Here is a 17,843-nt window from a genome sequence, read left to right as displayed (position 1 = left end):
GCGTTTGGTTTTTTTGGGTAATGCCAAGTCGGCGGACCCCCAGGAGTCTGCAAACCACTGGTTAAGAAACGCTGATCTAGATGATGATATAATTTTACTTCACAAAAAGATTTCTTTGTCGCAAACATATTGAACGGTTTTTTTAAATATCAAGTTATTGACGACCATTATTTCATATGTTTAAAAAAATCGTTACATTATCATAAAACCTTTTCAACAAATTTTATTGCTTTTACTTTATGGTCTTTGTAGATTTGCATAAAACAAATGTGGCATAAAAATAGAAAATACTTTAGAATATAAGTTCGTAAAAAGTATTTTATGGATATCGCAATAAAAAACCGGATTTAAATGGCTTTTCATGTTCTTGGTTTCAGCTAAGTTTTCCACGTGTCACTGAGGACAACGTTAGAAAAATCGATTTTTATATTAAGTTATTTTTATCGCATGTGTGTCATTGTACATTATGACAGCGGCACGGTGACAAAAATAAGTAAGTATACCATTACAAATTGTTAGAATTACCACCTCTTTTTTAGAGCAGGACATTAACATAGTAATTATGGCTTTGTCATGTTTCTTCTGTCATTACGAACTTCAACTTCTATACTACTAAAATAATTAGCATATTGTGTTGTATTTTCCTTAATATAATGGGTCGTCAATTTATCAAAATTAACATAGATTGTATGAATTTATTTTTACTAAATGAGTCAACTAATATACCGGTTGGTGCATCGTCTTATTGTTGTTGGTTTTTAAAATAAAATATCTAACTACAACTATTGAAGAACACTTTAGTTTTTGAAGTAAAATTTCTTTATGCGCGTTGGGAGTAAACATTCAAAGCTGTGACACAAGCCCAGGACCGGGAAACTTTAATACGACAAAATGTTTTGAAATTTTATACGATTTTGAGCGCCCTCGCACGAGTGGACTGAAAATTATATATTTAATTACCAAAATTGTGCGTAAGATGGCGCATATGTCGATTTTTCCTCCTTCTTGGCAAACACATGGCGCTTGCGCAGAACCGTTCCCGCCGCGTGGTAGAGAAGCCGGCCGGCATGGCTGACAGCCGGCCTTCGCCATTTGTTCCCAGAGTTTCTTACGACTTAGTTCGGCCATTCTGTGTTATTTTTCTTTGATGTTCAAAGCGTGTGTTTTTAATTTACTGCTGTGCTGTGTGTGTGTGTGTTGTGTTTTTAAAAATTATCATGAGTCTGACATATAGAATATGCTGTGTTCCCGGATTCAAGACTGAGACTTGACATCTGTTTTGTTAGTTTAATGTTGAATGTTTATTATAATATTAAAGCTACTGTTTAGTTTAATTATTGTGTTCCTTATCTATTTAAAAATAAATTATTTTCTTAGATATAAGCACCATTTGTAAATAAACCAAGTTATTTGATTATAAGTTAGGTTTATTTTGTAAATATTTCAAAATGTTATTGTTTTCTTATCAAATAAATATTGCATTTTATGTATTTTTTATGCATAAAACATGTAATATAATAAGAAAGCTATAAAATTCTGAATATTTATATATAAACCTAATTTTTAATCAAATAATTTGGGTTTATTTACAATGGTGCTTATATCTAAGAAAAAAATTTATTTTAAATTTACCACCCTACCAAAATATTGAAAAGAAAGGAATCTGTAAAATATTTCTTCAGTTATAGTAGATACCTGTATTTTGAAATCTTAAATTAAAAGGTGATTTTCAGTCCACTCGTCCGATGTCGCCACGCATTATTTGTTTTTTTTCAAATTTTCCGGACATATTTAATGCATGAGAGTTGCCAATCTATTTACGTGATCTGTGCACAAGCTCTTGAATGACGGCCGTGACGCGCGGGCTAGTGAGAGGAGAAGCGATAGCGGCAGTGTTGCCATAACTACCCGATTCGGGGTAGATCTACCTCTTTATAAAACAATTTAACCCTGCTACCTCGTGATAATCAACCCCAACGAAAAATAAGCTTCTGGCAACACTGGGTAACGATCTGTACTATACACGGCTAAAAAAACATTATAATAAACTTGATACTGTACCAACCTTGATGTGTACCCATGGTTTGGTTGCGAATTTTCGTCGATTTGTAGCTTCTGAATAACATTATTACTGCCTGGAAATCGCCGCCGGTCGCCTATCCCTCCTTCATGTAGATGTTATTGACCTCGAACGCAAACGACAAATTTAAACCGGAAAATCGCGCACAGTTGCTAGCCACGGCAGCAATTTTTCGGCCGCCTTCCGCGACTTTTAATTTACCGGGACGGGTTCGCTTGCGATTTTATAGGTAAAATTGTATTTTTTTCGGATTTTACTTAGTGTTTACTGTTTCGTTTGTAATGGGTCAAGAAGGACAATCTTCTGCTTCTGCTAGTGTGGACAATAATTTAGACTGTGTTTGTGTTGTATTTGTGTTATTAAAAAAGGGATTTTCTAGTCGGAACTCCCAAGAAAAAGTGACATTATTAAGTCTGGTAGGCCTAACAATTAACGGAAAATCCAAAATTTTATGATGATGTTATAGACAAATTTGCAATGGCTGATAGACGGATAGATATCAAATACAAATAGGTGCCTATCGCGCGTCAAGTGCTTCGGAAAATTAATTTAAAATATCGTATTTTAACTATTATAACTTTATGTGTTTTTGTTTGTTTAACAATTTTCGATAGAATTTTAATCGAACAATGGAATTGGCCTCGGGATTTTCAAAGGTAAGTTTTTTAAGAAAATGTAAAAGTAATGTCTCGAAATAGGGTTTTTTACCGATTCGCTTCCCCGCATATAATTGTCACCGCACGCCGCTGTGTTTGATTAAAATTTTATTTTAAAATAAAACTTTTGTTAATAACATTCCGGGAATTCGAATAATGAATTGAATAATGACGAAACAAGTGACATATTTCTAAAAAAGACAGCGATTTAGAGCGACAATTTGATTATGTAAAATTTAGAGTGGCAATTTTGATTATGCAAAAGAAATACATATTAATTATACAGGGTGCTACAAATTCGAGGTACGAGCATTGGTCTCTCGGTAACCGTAATAGATACGAACATGGTCAAATTGGGGCAAAGTTGCGTATTGGGATGTTCACCAAGATGCCATCAAAAAAGTTTCCAAATTTTAAGGATTGCTGAGTTTTTTGGAAAAAACTGATTTTTTTGAAAATCAATTTAATTTTTTCCTGTCGTTACTTTTTAGAAAATCAAAAAACTAATTGCACATTCTCATGGCCACTTTATTATGGATATCTGATAGTATTTTTTGATTTTCAAATTAGTTCATAATTTTTGAGGTACAAAGGCAAACTTAATTTTTTCAATACGGACCTGCATTTTTTATTTAAGATTTCGAAAGAACTCAGTTTTAAAAAAAACACAGCAGTCCTTAAAATTTTTAAAACTTTTTTGATGACATCTTGGTGAACATCCCAAAGCGCAGCTTTGTCCCAATTTAACCATGTTCGTATCTATTACGGTTACGGAGATACCAATGTTGGTACCTTGAATTTATAGCACCCTGTATAAATACCCAACATGTATAATGAACAAAAGATTTAAACAATAATAGACCACAGACCACACAAAACAAATTGTTGGTTGTAAGTAGCACTCAGAGATATAGATATAGTAGTATTTTGGTTTAATGGCCACAGCTGCTGGGGCTATCCGGCCGGGTGATAGAATTATGTTTTTTTTTAATAAAAATTGAAAAAAAAACCATCATAGACAACCTCATAGAGTAATATTATTTTTTATTAAGTAAACATAATATATTAAGCATTAAGTAACCATAATTAGTTAAGTACATATTACACCAAAACATAACTTATTAACAAAATTTAATAAATAAAAGTTTGTGAAAATTATTTTCTGTTTTTAAGAGTCAATCGAACACCATTTTTGGAAATTAAAATAAGTTCTGGTGCTAGTGCTATTTTATGTTCGGGTTTAGAAGGTTCCAGTTCAAAATTTCTTACTATCTTCGATATAACTGATAGCATTTCTAACATGGCATATTTCTGACCTAGAAACAAATTGAAAAAATAAAATTAAAACGAGTATACAAAAACTTCTCACATATGCAGTAACGATTTTCTACTTTTTCTTATATTGTCAATTACGTCACAAAAATTAATACTTTTGTAACGTTGGAAAAAATCATTTTTTGTGAAAGCGTTTCGAAATTGACAGTTTTTGAAATTTATCTGAGATTGGAAATGACATTCTTTTAGGCACTAGTATCTAAAAGTGACACTTGTTTAGGCACTAGTGCCTAAAAGTAAAAAATGAAACGTTAGAGATAACGAAAATATTTATTTTTTATAAATCTTAAAGGTACAATTATTTAAATTATTAAAGTGAATACAAGAGGCATCCAACTTGTTGTCTCTAAGAGAAACGCAAGTTGTAGGAGTCGGAATAAGTACTTTTCGTTTGAATAAGTACGTAAGTAAATTTCTTGTACTGTCAATGCTGGTAGCTTCTGCTTCTACGTGAACTGCTTTTAATTTCTTATTTGGCGTATCTTTCTGTCCCATGATTCTTTTTGCTATTTCGGTTTTCTGTTCAATTGAATTTTCAATATAACCTTCAGCAACCGAGCTTGATGGCCAACCTCTATGTCGCTTTAAAACTGTTATGTCCGCTCCTGAATCTGCCAGCATTGTTGCAGAGCTGAGCCGGAAACAATGACCAGTGTATTCAATGGCGTTGGAGAGTCCAAGAAATTCCACTCTCTTTTTTGACATACCCCCAATTGTATTGATTCCAACTGACAGGGTACAGCATTGATTTTTTCTATACGTCAAGAAAAATCGCTGATGTGTTACATTGAGTGGTCGAAGCTTTGCGTACTTGCGAAATACATTTAAGAAATTTATACCATCTATTGGTCCGTCAGTAATCGCAAACACTCTTGGAAAATGAGTTTTTGTATTCGGAATCATCACGCTAATAAATGACTGACAATCTTTAGTGGCATCTACGGTCAAAAAACGTGATTTCTTTCCTCCTACATGCTCCAAATACTTCAACGATAAAGACAACTTTAGCTAACAGGAATTCTGTGTCATCGACTTCTTTCATAAAGCGTTCTATTTCCAGTTTTGTAAATACTTTTCTTATTAAAAATGCAATAAGGTTTGTGAATTTGCTAATATCTACGTTTCTGTTCAGGTAAATCATGGTGCGGAGCATCGAATATTTACTCCACAGAGTTGACGGCTTTAAGGTAGTGGATAACTTCAGAAAATAGCCTAACAATACCTTTCCTGTGAAATTTTCAACATGTTTTTCTTTGACCCAGGTCTCAAAGTTATTGTAGGTGGTCTCGTATAAATTTTTCGACTTCCCGGGCACCATTACTCATTTTTTCACAAAACTTTGTAGGAAATACGGCGACGTTTGAACCTGACAGAACTTTGTCATTAAACAATGCATAAACAATGCCTTAGAAAACCGATTACCAGAACATTTTAAAAAATGTTTAAAAATAAATAATAATAATAGCATGAAAATCTCAAATTATCCGCTTTCACAAAAAATCTTGTATGAAATTCGTTGCGAAAAGAGTGTTTTAAGCACTCGACGCATTGTCCATTGACAATTTTGCGTCCCGTGCTTAAAACACATTTATTTTGCAACTTATTACATAAATAGCTATTTTTTTTAATAAAGTTCTGTCTTACCTATGCAATTTCTGGGGCCAGCACTAAATGGTACGTAAGAAAACGGCAACCAGTCTTTTTGGCTTTCGAAACGTTCAGGTATGAACTTGTTGGGTTCTGGAAAGTGTTTCGCTTGTCTGTGGTAACCAAATGCATAAACAATCACATTCATATCTTTGGGATAAATATTACCCTCTAAAAATATGTAAAATATGGCAAAATATTTTTCAATAAAGAACAAACATAAATCTTAATACCTCAATCCATCAATATCAACGTATCAAATCACAAACAATTTCTTTTAATTGATAGTACTTACTAAATTCTACATCTTCAGTCAATTTGCGACCAATCAATGGAACTGAAGGATATAGCCTCAAAGTTTCTTTAATGGCCATTTCTAGGTATTTCATTTCTAATAGCTGAGAATAAGTTGCCATAGCATTCTTTAAATCACTACCAAATATTTGTTGTTGCTCTTGGTATACTTTCTCCTAATAAATTATAATACATTTGCAATGACTTTCATAATGAAAGAAATGCTAAAAATTATTCATACACTCATCGGCAAAAGTCTTGCACTCCCCAGATACAATTATTTCTTTGCATAGCATATTGTTGTGGCTATGTGTACAAATACATACATACATACATGCATACAGCCGTTACTCGCTGACGAGTATTCGACACACATAAAGAAGATGCTCACGCAAGGCGTTTTCTTTCATGAGCTTTTCTGTGACTGAAAAGCCCAATACGTGATGTTATCTGCCTACCGCACTCCGGACATTCAAAAATCTCATTGCTTTGTTGCTTCTTTACTTTTTGGTTGCCGCTGTTAACTGAGTTTACAACCCTTCTCCATTGAGTTCTATTGTGAGCTGCTTTTCCCACTCATTCTGCATGTTAATTCCCTTTAAATTTTCGTGGAAAATGTCCTTGTATCTTTTCAGTTGTCCACCCGGCCTCCTCTTACCGTCTACAAGCTCACCGTAAAGCAGAGATTTTGGTATGCGGTTTTCTTGCATTCTGCATACGTAACCAGCCCATCTTAAGCGGGATTTTGTGACCATGACTTCAATACTCTCGCAGTTAGCTTTTTCAAGGACCGATACGTTTGAGACATGATGTGTACAAATACCTTAATATGTGTCTACAAAAAATAGGTCATAAAAGTAATGAAAGAAAACCTTATTGATGGAATGTGTATAGTTTTGCTATTTGCGGTCAAATTTTGCTTCTCAGTTTGAGTTCAATCTTGTAGTAAGTGTTGTGAAAGGCGACAAAAATACCAGGGTACGAAATTTCTGCCTTCGATAGGGCCCGAATTATCGCTGTGCATGAAGAAGGTATCAAATTGCTGATCTTTTAAGTTCTTTGAGTGCGAAGTACTGTAAGCCGAATTATACAACGGTATATGGACACCGGAAATGTAAGATCTCGTCCTAGTTTGGGCCGTACAAGGGTAACGACAGGATCGCTACTTGGCTAAATTTGCCAGAAGAAATCGGTCAGTTCCAATTCGCGAGCTACGATCTCAGTTTCAACAAACTTACCACCGAGTGATATCAACCCGAATCATTTCCAGGCGACTTTCTAATGCTGTATTAATGCTCTATTAACTTTATACCATAGACAAAGGAGGCTACAGTGGGCTAGAGAACACCAGAACTGGTTATTACTTCAGTGGAGAAACGTAATTTTCACTGACGAAACCAGGATAGGTTTGATCAGTGATGACTATCGTCAGCGAGTGTGGAGGGAGGCAGGGAGGCAGCATCACCAGAGCTGTATTTCGCAGCAATAACCCACCAAGAAATCGCCAGGAGTTGATTATTGCCGCTGAAGAGGAATGACAGAACTTACCACAAGAAACCATAAACAACCTTATAGTGGGGATATGCCCCGACGACTTGATGCACTCATAAAAAATCGAGGAGGCAATACTTTTTCTTTATGGAATTGGCATTTTTTTTGTATTTTGGTAAAATATATTATTAAACTTGGTGAAAGTTTTCCCTTTTTAGTGTTATTTTGTAACATAACTTTAGCATCTACTGATTTCCACGAAAAATTAGTTTGAAATGTATTTTTTTATTAAAATAGCAAAAGGCTGCAAGACTTTTGCCGATGAGTTTATCATAATTATGCAAACTCAGATATAGTAATAGATGGACCAATTGCATGAACCTCCTCGATAACCTGACTTTAATTTTAAATTTTTGTATAAAGAAATTGTATATGTAGAACCAGTATTTATCAATCAACACGTCAATTCCTGTTTTCAAATGTGATTATTTCAAAATCTCTGATTATTACCTGTACATCTTTATGAGTGGACAAATGATATAAACAGAACGAGATAGCTGAAGATGTAGTATCGTGACCCTAAAAACAAAGCACATCACTATAAATTAAAATATTTCTGCAATTTTAGTGGCAAATTATAACCTCAAACATAAAAGTGTTAACTTCATCTCTCACTTCTTTCCTTGTCAACGGTTGGCCATCAATTGTTGATTTTAAGAGAATATCCAAAAAGGCCAATTTGTTTTTGATTCCGTAACCATCATCGTTGGCTTTTTCCTCTTTTGGGATACTATCTAACTCTTCTACTCTCTTCTCAATTACTTGGTCAACAAATTGATGAACATACTAAAGATATATAAAACTTTACATAAAACATATTTTTATTGCTGAATTGTTAATTGTCTAGCATTCTATAATAAACATATATACCTTTAATGCTTTCTGTTCTTTATGATGAACCCAAAATAATGGATAAAGAACCTTATGTATCGGTATATTCATTTTTATCGTGACAGCATTACAAATAATTTTAATATTTTTAATGTATTCAGATTCCTTCTCTGATAAAGCATTAATTTTTACACCCATCGCAGTCTCTGGAATATAATAGTATTTCATTCAAAAATAAACCAAAAAATAAAAAAGTTGTGGTTACAATTTTATATTTTCGGTGTAAAACACTTACCACTTATGACATCGAGGGCATACAAAGATATAATCTTTGATATTTCGTAGGTATCTTCGCCAACTTTTGATTGTAATTTATTAATTAATATATCTCCCACGTTCTCAAATACGTCTACAAACTTTTGTAAAATTGAAAAATGGAAAGCAGGGGTGATCATTTTTCTGTGTTTTCTCCAATGTGTACCTAAAGAGCAGAAACATTTAATATTTACAGGCCTTATTACTTTGGCATTGTTAATTTTAGTTCTAAAAACCCACAATATAAATCACATATTATTTTGAATACACCTACTGCTTGTGTATATTTTGTTTTAGTGTCACTGACATACACGAGACAAAGTTGTAGAAACAATAAAACAAATTATAGTTTCGAAATTCCAAGTAAAAAAATATGTATTACTTATTTTACTTGCCTGAACTAGTAAGCAATCCTGTACCTAACCAACCATGCAATAGGCTATATGGTCTTGGTTTGTCAATTGCTGCAGTTGATGAACTGAAGATAAGTTCGATAAATTCATAATCTGCGGTCAGAATGCTCCATTGAAACGAATTCTTGTGTACTAATACAATATCGCCGTATTTTTTCATATATCCATCCGCTACAGGAATGTGTCCTAAAAATTTAGTCTTATAGTTATAAATTTATTTTTTGAAGACAAGGCCAAGTCATTTTAACATGGTTCATAAATCATTTGTCTAGAGTACTAAAAAGTGTAGGTGGTTTGTGGTTTGAAATAACTTATAAGTACCCTAAGTACCCTAATAAAGAAAAAAATATAATCGTAGAAGGTACTTTCCTTGTTTAACTTATGTCTTCTTTCTAATCAAATTAGATTTGAGATGTACTGATGTCAGATGTACTGATGTACTGTGGTCCTCTCCTAATCTTTAGGTTACATTCCCCAGCCTTATCCTTTCCAAAAACTCTAATAACTTGGAGTCTTAATCCTGCATATTACTTTTTGTCGATGGTTTACCAAAGTCATTGCACTGATTTTCCGGGAGAATGTAATTGATTTTGGCTCAAAGTACGCCCAAAGGTTTGTAATCAACATTTCTTGTAATTGCTGTAACGTTTTTGCAACTAGAGCGCAATCATCAGCACATTGAAATTCTGTGATGATTTTTTTACGTTGTTTATCATAACTGTGACATACCATAATGTTACAGTTATGATAAACAACGATGCTGTTATACTGAAGTAGAGGGAGATGGCCGATTCTGCATCAGCCGCCCGGCGCCGGAAGTGACGTCATGTTACATCATCAGCTAAGAACATGTAAAATAATAAACAAGAACAAACAGGTTTAAACAGGAAACAACCGCTTTTGAACTGCTTTGAACCGCTTTTTAGCTTAAAACAACAGGCCTGTTAATTTTTTGTTCAAACCCGTTTATTTCTGTTTTAAAGATGTTGTTTCTTGTTTAAACCTGTTTGTTCTTGTTTATTAGCCTATTTTACATGTTCTTAGCTGATGATGTCACATGATGTCACTTTCGGCGCCGGGCGGCTGATGCAGAATCGGCCATCTCCCTCTACTTACTGAGGTATTGTGTTTAGTGTTTTCATATTGGGGATGTTGTCTTGTTAAGGATAGGGCTTTCAAGCTCTTTCCAGTAATTCAGTGGTGAATTAAGACATATTTGCGCCCTAGGCTAATAAAAATTTGGCGCCCATGCCTCCCCCCCCCCTCCCCGGAATTTTATTCTTAAACAATTTATCGTTATTGAGGAGTAGCTACAAAAAGAATATTTAATTTTTCACTACTTATTTAGAATGGACCTGCATTTAATTCGTGTGGATTAGCTCAGTGGCGGACTAAGGATATTTCTGACACGGGGCGGACTTTATGTGGAGCTCCGTACAACCTCACATTTAAAGTTTTGGCCCTGGCGAGACCCGGTGATTATGTAAACTTGACGGTCATTGTAGACGAAAAACTAATAAATAGTAATGTATTTTTCACTAGTAATGGGCTACAATTTATTTGTATTTATCAATTATTCTTTTAATAATAACAATTGAAAATAACTGATATACACCACAAATTCCATAAACAGATTGTTGGTATGATTCTGTGACTTGTATTGACAAATTTAGGCGCTGACTATGAATTAATTCATACCAATTTTGTTGTTATAACCTTATTAATTTCTTATTTCTTATCTTTTTCGTTTGCGGCACTTTGTCGATAAATATTAAAGAATTATCGCGACAATGACAATTTTGGATCCAATTATTTATGTGTTTTGTTTTTAAAGAAATACCCGCCAAAAATGTTGAATGTCCAATTTGGTGTAGCAAAGCGCCTACAAACCAGGGATAATTATGCCGTCGCCGTGGCGCCTATTTTTTTTCGGCGCCCTATAGGATATAGCCTAGTTAGCCTATTGAGTAATCCGCCTCTGCAGTAATTTCTGATAATGTAACCTAGAGATCAGAAGAGGATTACAACAGATATATATAGATCGCCGTGGATCAGACCAATAGACATTTAAAAATATAATAAAACTTTGTATGACACGTTATAATCAGTATAATAATCAATATTATCTTGTTTATAAAAATTTGTTTGTACCTTTAATTTATTTATGTATATTCCTATAATATGTAAATTTATTAATACAAAAATTTTCTTTCTAAAAGAGCTATAGCAAATTTATCGATACCTACCTTCAGTATTGACAAAATCCAAACTATTTCCAAAAAAGTATAACGGTTTTGGTCCAGGAACATTTTTCAAATAGTATGAACGGTCTTTAATTTTACGCGATATCAAACAACCAAGTAGCATTATGCCACTTATGGTGATAAAAAGTAAGAGGAAAACCATAATAAAAATTTAAACACAAAGGATTTAATTTCTTATTAACTGTACGAGACAATGGAACAACAGTAGGGTACAAGTCTAACAAGAGTATTTATATATAGTCCAATTCATTTTCTTTTGGCATTTAGTTAAGCACAGAAAAAACAAGATTACAAAGTAGGGGAGCATTGTTTTATTTTAATGTAGCAACAGTATCATGATCAAGTAAGCTATAACTTTGACAGTAAAAAAACAATTTAATTTTGCTTAAGAACCATATAATATAAACATATACCATCAAGATTTGAAACCGCTGCATCAAAAGTATAGTGAAACAAAATAAAATGACAGAGAACTTTGTCTACCATTTTTAAACAAACATATACAGGGTGGTCCGAACTGTCAATAATATGTAGTCAATACACATGTCCTTATTGCGAGGGGTGTCTCACTATTGGAATTACATGTACATTTTCTTGGCAGTCGTTGGTAGTCATTGGCAGTCTTTTGGCAGTCTTATGGCAGTCACCTATAATAATTACATGGCAGTCATAGGCAGTCTTCTTCATAGACGTTGGCAGTCGCTTAGCAGTGGAAGGATATTTTGGCAGTACGTGTACATTTTTTACCCGAGTGAGACACCCCTCGCCTTATTGACAAAAAAATAAACAAATTGAGTAGATAATTATTTGACTGAAATAATAAATTTGGGAAATTTTTATTTTTTTAAATTAATCATAAATTTATCTGAAAAAAAATGATGATAAAACAGTTTCTGTTGAACTTTTGACAAAAAAACATTTCAAATTTATGGTTTCAGTTTGATAACTATTTAGTCAACATGTTTAATGTATGTCAATGATGACAGGTATTGATAATTTTGATTCCAAATACACACACCGGAAAAGTCTAGGGATATTACAATTTTATCCAGCCATCATCGTCAGTAATTTTATTATTTGCATTTCTGATATAATAAAATTAAAATAAACAAATAGTTTACAGGACGTATTGGAAATAAAAATGCGAAATTTACCGAATTTCTCAAATTTACCTAGATTTACAAATTTACCTTGAATTTTTATTGAACTCGAAAAAATACAAACATTTTTTTTTATTCTAAACTGTGAATTAAAAAAAAAGATAAAACCATTTTTACTTAATAAAGGGTATGGTCTCTTCTACTGTTCATTACAGCCCTACATCGTCTCTCCATGCTCCTGATCAGGTTGTCGATCTCTTCTTGAGGTACAGCCTGCCACGCTGCATTCACGGCCCGAACCAGATCCCTACGAGTTTTACGAGGCATGTCCATTCTCAAAATTCTTCTTTAGACCGCGTCCCATACGTGTTCGATGGGGTTGAGGTCAGGAGATTGTGCCGGCCAGGGTAAGATGTTTAATTGATGAGCATTGATAAACTCACTTACCACTCTGGCTGTATGTGGCCGTGCATTGTCATGCATGAGAATGAAGTTTCTCCCAAAATCATTGGCATATGGTAACACGACAGGCTCAAGAATTAAATCACGATATGTGATTCCTGTTAGAAACCTTTCAAGAAAAACGAGATCGGTTTTTCGGCCTAATTGGACTGCTCCCCAGACCATAACTGTTCCACCTTGATAAGGGTGCACTTCCTGAACATGATCCAACCGAATAAGATTTCCCGGTTCTCTCCATACCCTAAGCCTTCTCGAATCCGGATGTAATCCAAAGCGTGACTCATCCGTGAAGAGAACATTGGCCCAATGTTCATTCGACCACTGAACATGATTTTGAGCTAACAAATATCGTACCTCTCGATTTCCTCTCGTTAAGGGTTGAGCTCTCCAGGGGCGTCTGCTTCTTAAGTTGACCTCACTTAATCTATTGCGAACAGTGTCAGGACTAACGGTTACATTATGTGTTTCCTGGAGAATTAAACTAAGCTCTGGTGCTGTCAGAGTCGGTCGGCGTCGAGCATTTAATTGTAAAAAATAAATGATCTTGCTGAGGGGTAGTAATGCGATGTGTGTGTGTCTTTCAACATCACCACTTTCACGGTAGCGTGCACTTAATCGCGATATTACACTTTGCGTTGTATTTAATGCTCTAGCTACGTCGATTTGGCGCATTCCAGCTTCGAGCATACCCATGGCCCTTAGCATTTCGTCTCTGTTAAGATGTCTACGCTCCATAATGTCGTTTAATACTAAACAGAGTTATTTGAATGAATTCTGGCCAGTTATCATAAAAACATAGCCAGTACAGGTTAAATTCAAACAATTGATGCTAGGTTCTTTTAATACATTTGACAAAAAATACACAAACACTTCTGCAAATATCTCAAATTTAGAAATAACTAGTGTGACTACTTCGTTTCAATCGAAGTAGAAAGAATCGGCCTACAAATATGTGGTTGTTTATTCAAAACATTTATTTTTAACTTTAATATAATGATATCCCTAGATTTTTCCGGTATGTGTATCTCGAGAACCATTGCTCGTAGTGATTTTTATCAGGAGAAAATTACTTTTTTACGTAAAAAACGTCGTAAATGTATATTTTTCTCAGTAGTTTTATAGAGGTACGGACGTTATTAGTCTTCAAACCAGTTAAAAAATATGTAGTTGGCACCCTCTACCAGTAGGAGTCATATTGACATCAAAATCAAATTTCTCATGTCAAAAAGCTTCCAAACACTAATTTTCATCCAAATATTGACGTTACTTCAGAAATTATTTGGAAAAATCGAAATAAAAATGAAACTTCTACACCCTGTATCTCCGAAACTAAGCATTTAAGGACATACATTTATACGAACTTTTTTACCTATTTTTATCTGCAAAATATTCTGCCGAAGTTTACGTAATACAGTTCGGACTACCCTGTATATTGATATAAAAATACAATAGTAAATGATATAGAGGAGATTTTTATTTTAAATGCTTAACTTCTCATTCGGGCAACGACCCAGTATTATTTTAGATTAACTCTGAAAACAACAACGATACCTAAACTTAAATATTTATAGCACTATGTATTTTTGGTGCATATTTAAGAGGGGCTATTTTTTAATACTTAAAACAAAAGGAATAAATACAAATATGTTTTTATAATATATTTTCTCGACTTTAGATGTTTATTTAATATTATATTTTTTATCAGTTTATATTAACAATAGGATTTACTTGCACATAAATTGACCAGATTAATTTAAATTTTAAATATGACTTGCATGAGACACTGTAAATATATCTATTGCTTCGTATCCGAAAAATTACCAGAAAACAAGCAATAATCGTGACATTACCCATTTAAATGACCGCGATCTTCATTTCGTAGACACCGTTCTTTAAAAAAAAATAATTTGATAAAAAATTGAAGTATTTATAAAGGTTAGTTTTGATTGATATTTATTAAATGGGCCGTGTTTAAATGAAGGCTCTCTTCGATGTCATATGGGAAAGCGGAGCTCAGGACTTTCGCAACGCGAATATATAGTGAATATACAGGGTTGTTCACCACTTTCACCACCAATTAAATTGAAACGACACGGAGTATTGTAGCTAAACGATTAGATTTTTACAAATTGTAAGTTTTGGGTTCGTTGTAGGACTATTAGAGCTACAATTTAAAAATATTTTTACAAGATACAGAGTGTCCCAAATAAATAAAAAATATCAAAGTTGTATTTTTTTAATTAGAACACCCTATATATTATTACATTTTTAGTTTCTACGATTAAAATAAAGGTAAATTTGATTAAGGTTTATTACACTTAAACCTTACCGTTTTTGAAATATTTTCAATTTTGTGAAATTGCAGTATAAATTTTAAGGCTTCATTTCTCCGACGGTATCAAAGTTTTTAATACTAAATATTTACTGAAGTTTATTTATTGATCAGTTATTGTGTTGCAATAATAAAAACTTTACTACCTAATACAGAATGTCTAAAAATTGATTTTAAATAATTACTAGCTTTAAACGGCAATAACTTGTTTAATTTAAATGGAACACCCTGTATATTTTATGAGAATCAGATGCACAATATCAAATTGTATTATACCACTTCTTACCTATTCCTTCAAGTTTTCGTAGAAAATGCATTTTCTTATAATTTAGACTTCATTTATCAATATACCCATGGAATATTGTCATTTTAGATTGTTTTTAAAACAACAAATATACAAAATGTACAGGCTAGTAATACTATCGTTTTTAGTAAAACGATAATATTACTAGCCCATTTGTATGCAAAAAGAAAACTATTTAAATCTTTATAAAAGAGCCATTTTTATACCATTAATTAAATATACCACCAGTATTTCCGCCCAAATACTAATTAACTACATACTTAATTGTGTTCGTTAATAAATTATTCTAAATAAATGTGGATTGGAATCAGAAATCAATATATTAATAAGTTATGAAATGAACGTCTCTGTTATAAATAAGCATTTGTCAAAAAATTAAATATCATTTTTAAGGTGTTAGTTTTTACCACACTGTCTAATACACATACATAATTCAGTTTTTTAGTATTTGGAGCAATTATTATTAATCAACGCAAACAGTCAATTAATGTAGTTTGAATACTGGAATCATATTAAGTGGTCCTCTTTAACAAATATTTTAACAGTTTTTTATTTACTTTTTAATGAAATAAACAAACTATATCGACTATATTAGTATCTGTACTCTTTAAAAATTTGGTACATCTTTAAAAATAATCTAAAGTGTCAGTATTCCATGGGTATATTGATAAATGAGTTCTAAGTTACAAGGAAATGCATTTTCTACGGAAATTTGAAAAGATAGGTAAAAAATGGTATAATACAATTTGATAGACAATTAAATTGTGCATCTGATTCTCATAAAATATACAGGGTGTTCTATTTAAATTAAACAAGTTATTGCCGTTTAAAGCTAGTAATTATTTAAAATAAATTTTTAGACACTCTGTATAAGGTAGTAAAGTTTTTATTATTGCAACACAATAACTGATCAATAAATAAACTCTAGTAAATATTTAGTGTTAAAAACTTTGATACCCCCGGAGAAATGAAGCCTTAAAATTTGATATTTTTTATTTATTTGGGACACTCTGTATCTTGTAAAAATATTTTTAAATTGTAGCTCTAATAGTCCTTCAACGAACCAAAAACTTACAATTTGTAAAAATCTAGTCGTTTAGTTACAATACTCCGTGTCGTATGTGGTGCACAACCCTGTATTTAAGAACAAAGGAAGTGCATCGGACTGCGGTAACTACCGAGGAATTTCACTACTGGCTATCGGAGGAAAAATTATTACAAAAATTATGTCAAACCGCCTGCACCCACATATAGAAAAAATCCTCCCAGAATTGCAAACGGGTTTTCGCACCAACCGCGGTACCGTCGATTCCATATTCTCCATCCGCCAACTACAGGAAAAAGTAAAAGAGCAGCAGTCTAAACTTTATGTTGCATTTATCGACTTAACAAAAGCCTTCGACTCTGTGAACAGAGATGCACTTTGGGCAATTATGAAAAAGTACTAGTACTAATCGGAGTACCCAACAAATTATTACAGTGTGTAAAAGCCTTCATAACAACAAGTCAAGAGTATCATCATGGATCACCTGAGCTATCCCTTCCTAACAAACACAGGAGTTAGGCAGGGATGTGTCTTAGCGCCTCTCCTATTCAACATATTCATGGTAGCGCTCTTCATTATAGTGGACAGCAAACTGCAGGAGAGAGGTTTGGGCATTAAATTACTATTAATTATATACTACGGCGGTCTGTTCAACATAAATAGACTCAGGGCCAAAACACGCACAAAATTTATCACAGAACTTCAATACGCTGATGACTGTGCTCTAGTAGCAATTACGTTACAGCAATTGCAAGAAATGTTGAACACATATACCCGGACATACGAGGCTTTGGGGCTTAATCTGAACATCAATAAAACTAAAATCATGTGTACTTCCCCGGAAAATCACAACAATGCTATAAAAATCGGAGAAGAACGATGGGAATATGTAGCGGAATTCAATTACCTCGGCAGTTTGATTTCGGAAAATATCGACTCGGAAATTCAGCACAATATACGAAGCGCCTCAAGAGCGTTCTGGAAATTAAAAGACAGGGTTTGCTACGATCATGACTTGAGTATAAAAACGAAACTTGCAGTGTAGCGAGCAATTATAATCCCCACCATGTTATATGGAAACGAAACCTGGGTGCCGTACCGCCGCCACATGAACGCATTAAACAAGTTGCAACATCTTAGAGACATCTTAGACAACTCCTAAGAATAAAATGGTTCCATCATGTCTCAAACGTATCGGTCCATGAAAAAGCTAA

The 17,843-nt window shown here is 33.3% G+C and overlaps 1 protein-coding gene across 1 annotated transcript in view; it reads right to left on the bottom strand.

Annotated features, from left to right (window-relative positions):
- Positions 1 to 3,789: 3,789 nt before the first annotated feature.
- Positions 3,790 to 17,843, bottom strand: part of LOC115877591 (probable cytochrome P450 4d14) — a 48,342-nt gene continuing 34,288 nt past the window's right edge. Inside the window, exons 10-18 of the mRNA XM_030893838.1 lie at positions 11,369 to 11,529; positions 9,105 to 9,308; positions 8,690 to 8,875; positions 8,434 to 8,600; positions 8,146 to 8,349; positions 8,014 to 8,082; positions 6,014 to 6,188; positions 5,716 to 5,889; positions 3,790 to 4,052 (exon numbers count right to left, since the gene is read on the bottom strand). Coding sequence (XP_030749698.1) covers positions 3,892 to 4,052; positions 5,716 to 5,889; positions 6,014 to 6,188; positions 8,014 to 8,082; positions 8,146 to 8,349; positions 8,434 to 8,600; positions 8,690 to 8,875; positions 9,105 to 9,308; positions 11,369 to 11,529 — 1,501 coding nt within the window. The 3' untranslated portion in view covers positions 3,790 to 3,891. The remainder of the gene's footprint in view (positions 4,053 to 5,715; positions 5,890 to 6,013; positions 6,189 to 8,013; positions 8,083 to 8,145; positions 8,350 to 8,433; positions 8,601 to 8,689; positions 8,876 to 9,104; positions 9,309 to 11,368; positions 11,530 to 17,843) is intronic.

Source organism: Sitophilus oryzae, unplaced genomic scaffold (assembly GCF_002938485.1).
Source record: "Sitophilus oryzae breed Bouriz unplaced genomic scaffold, Soryzae_2.0 scaffold_1494_pilon_pilon, whole genome shotgun sequence".
In the NCBI taxonomy this organism is placed as follows: Eukaryota; Metazoa; Arthropoda; class Insecta; order Coleoptera; family Curculionidae; genus Sitophilus; species Sitophilus oryzae.
This window is presented reverse-complemented; position numbering and strand designations above follow the sequence as displayed.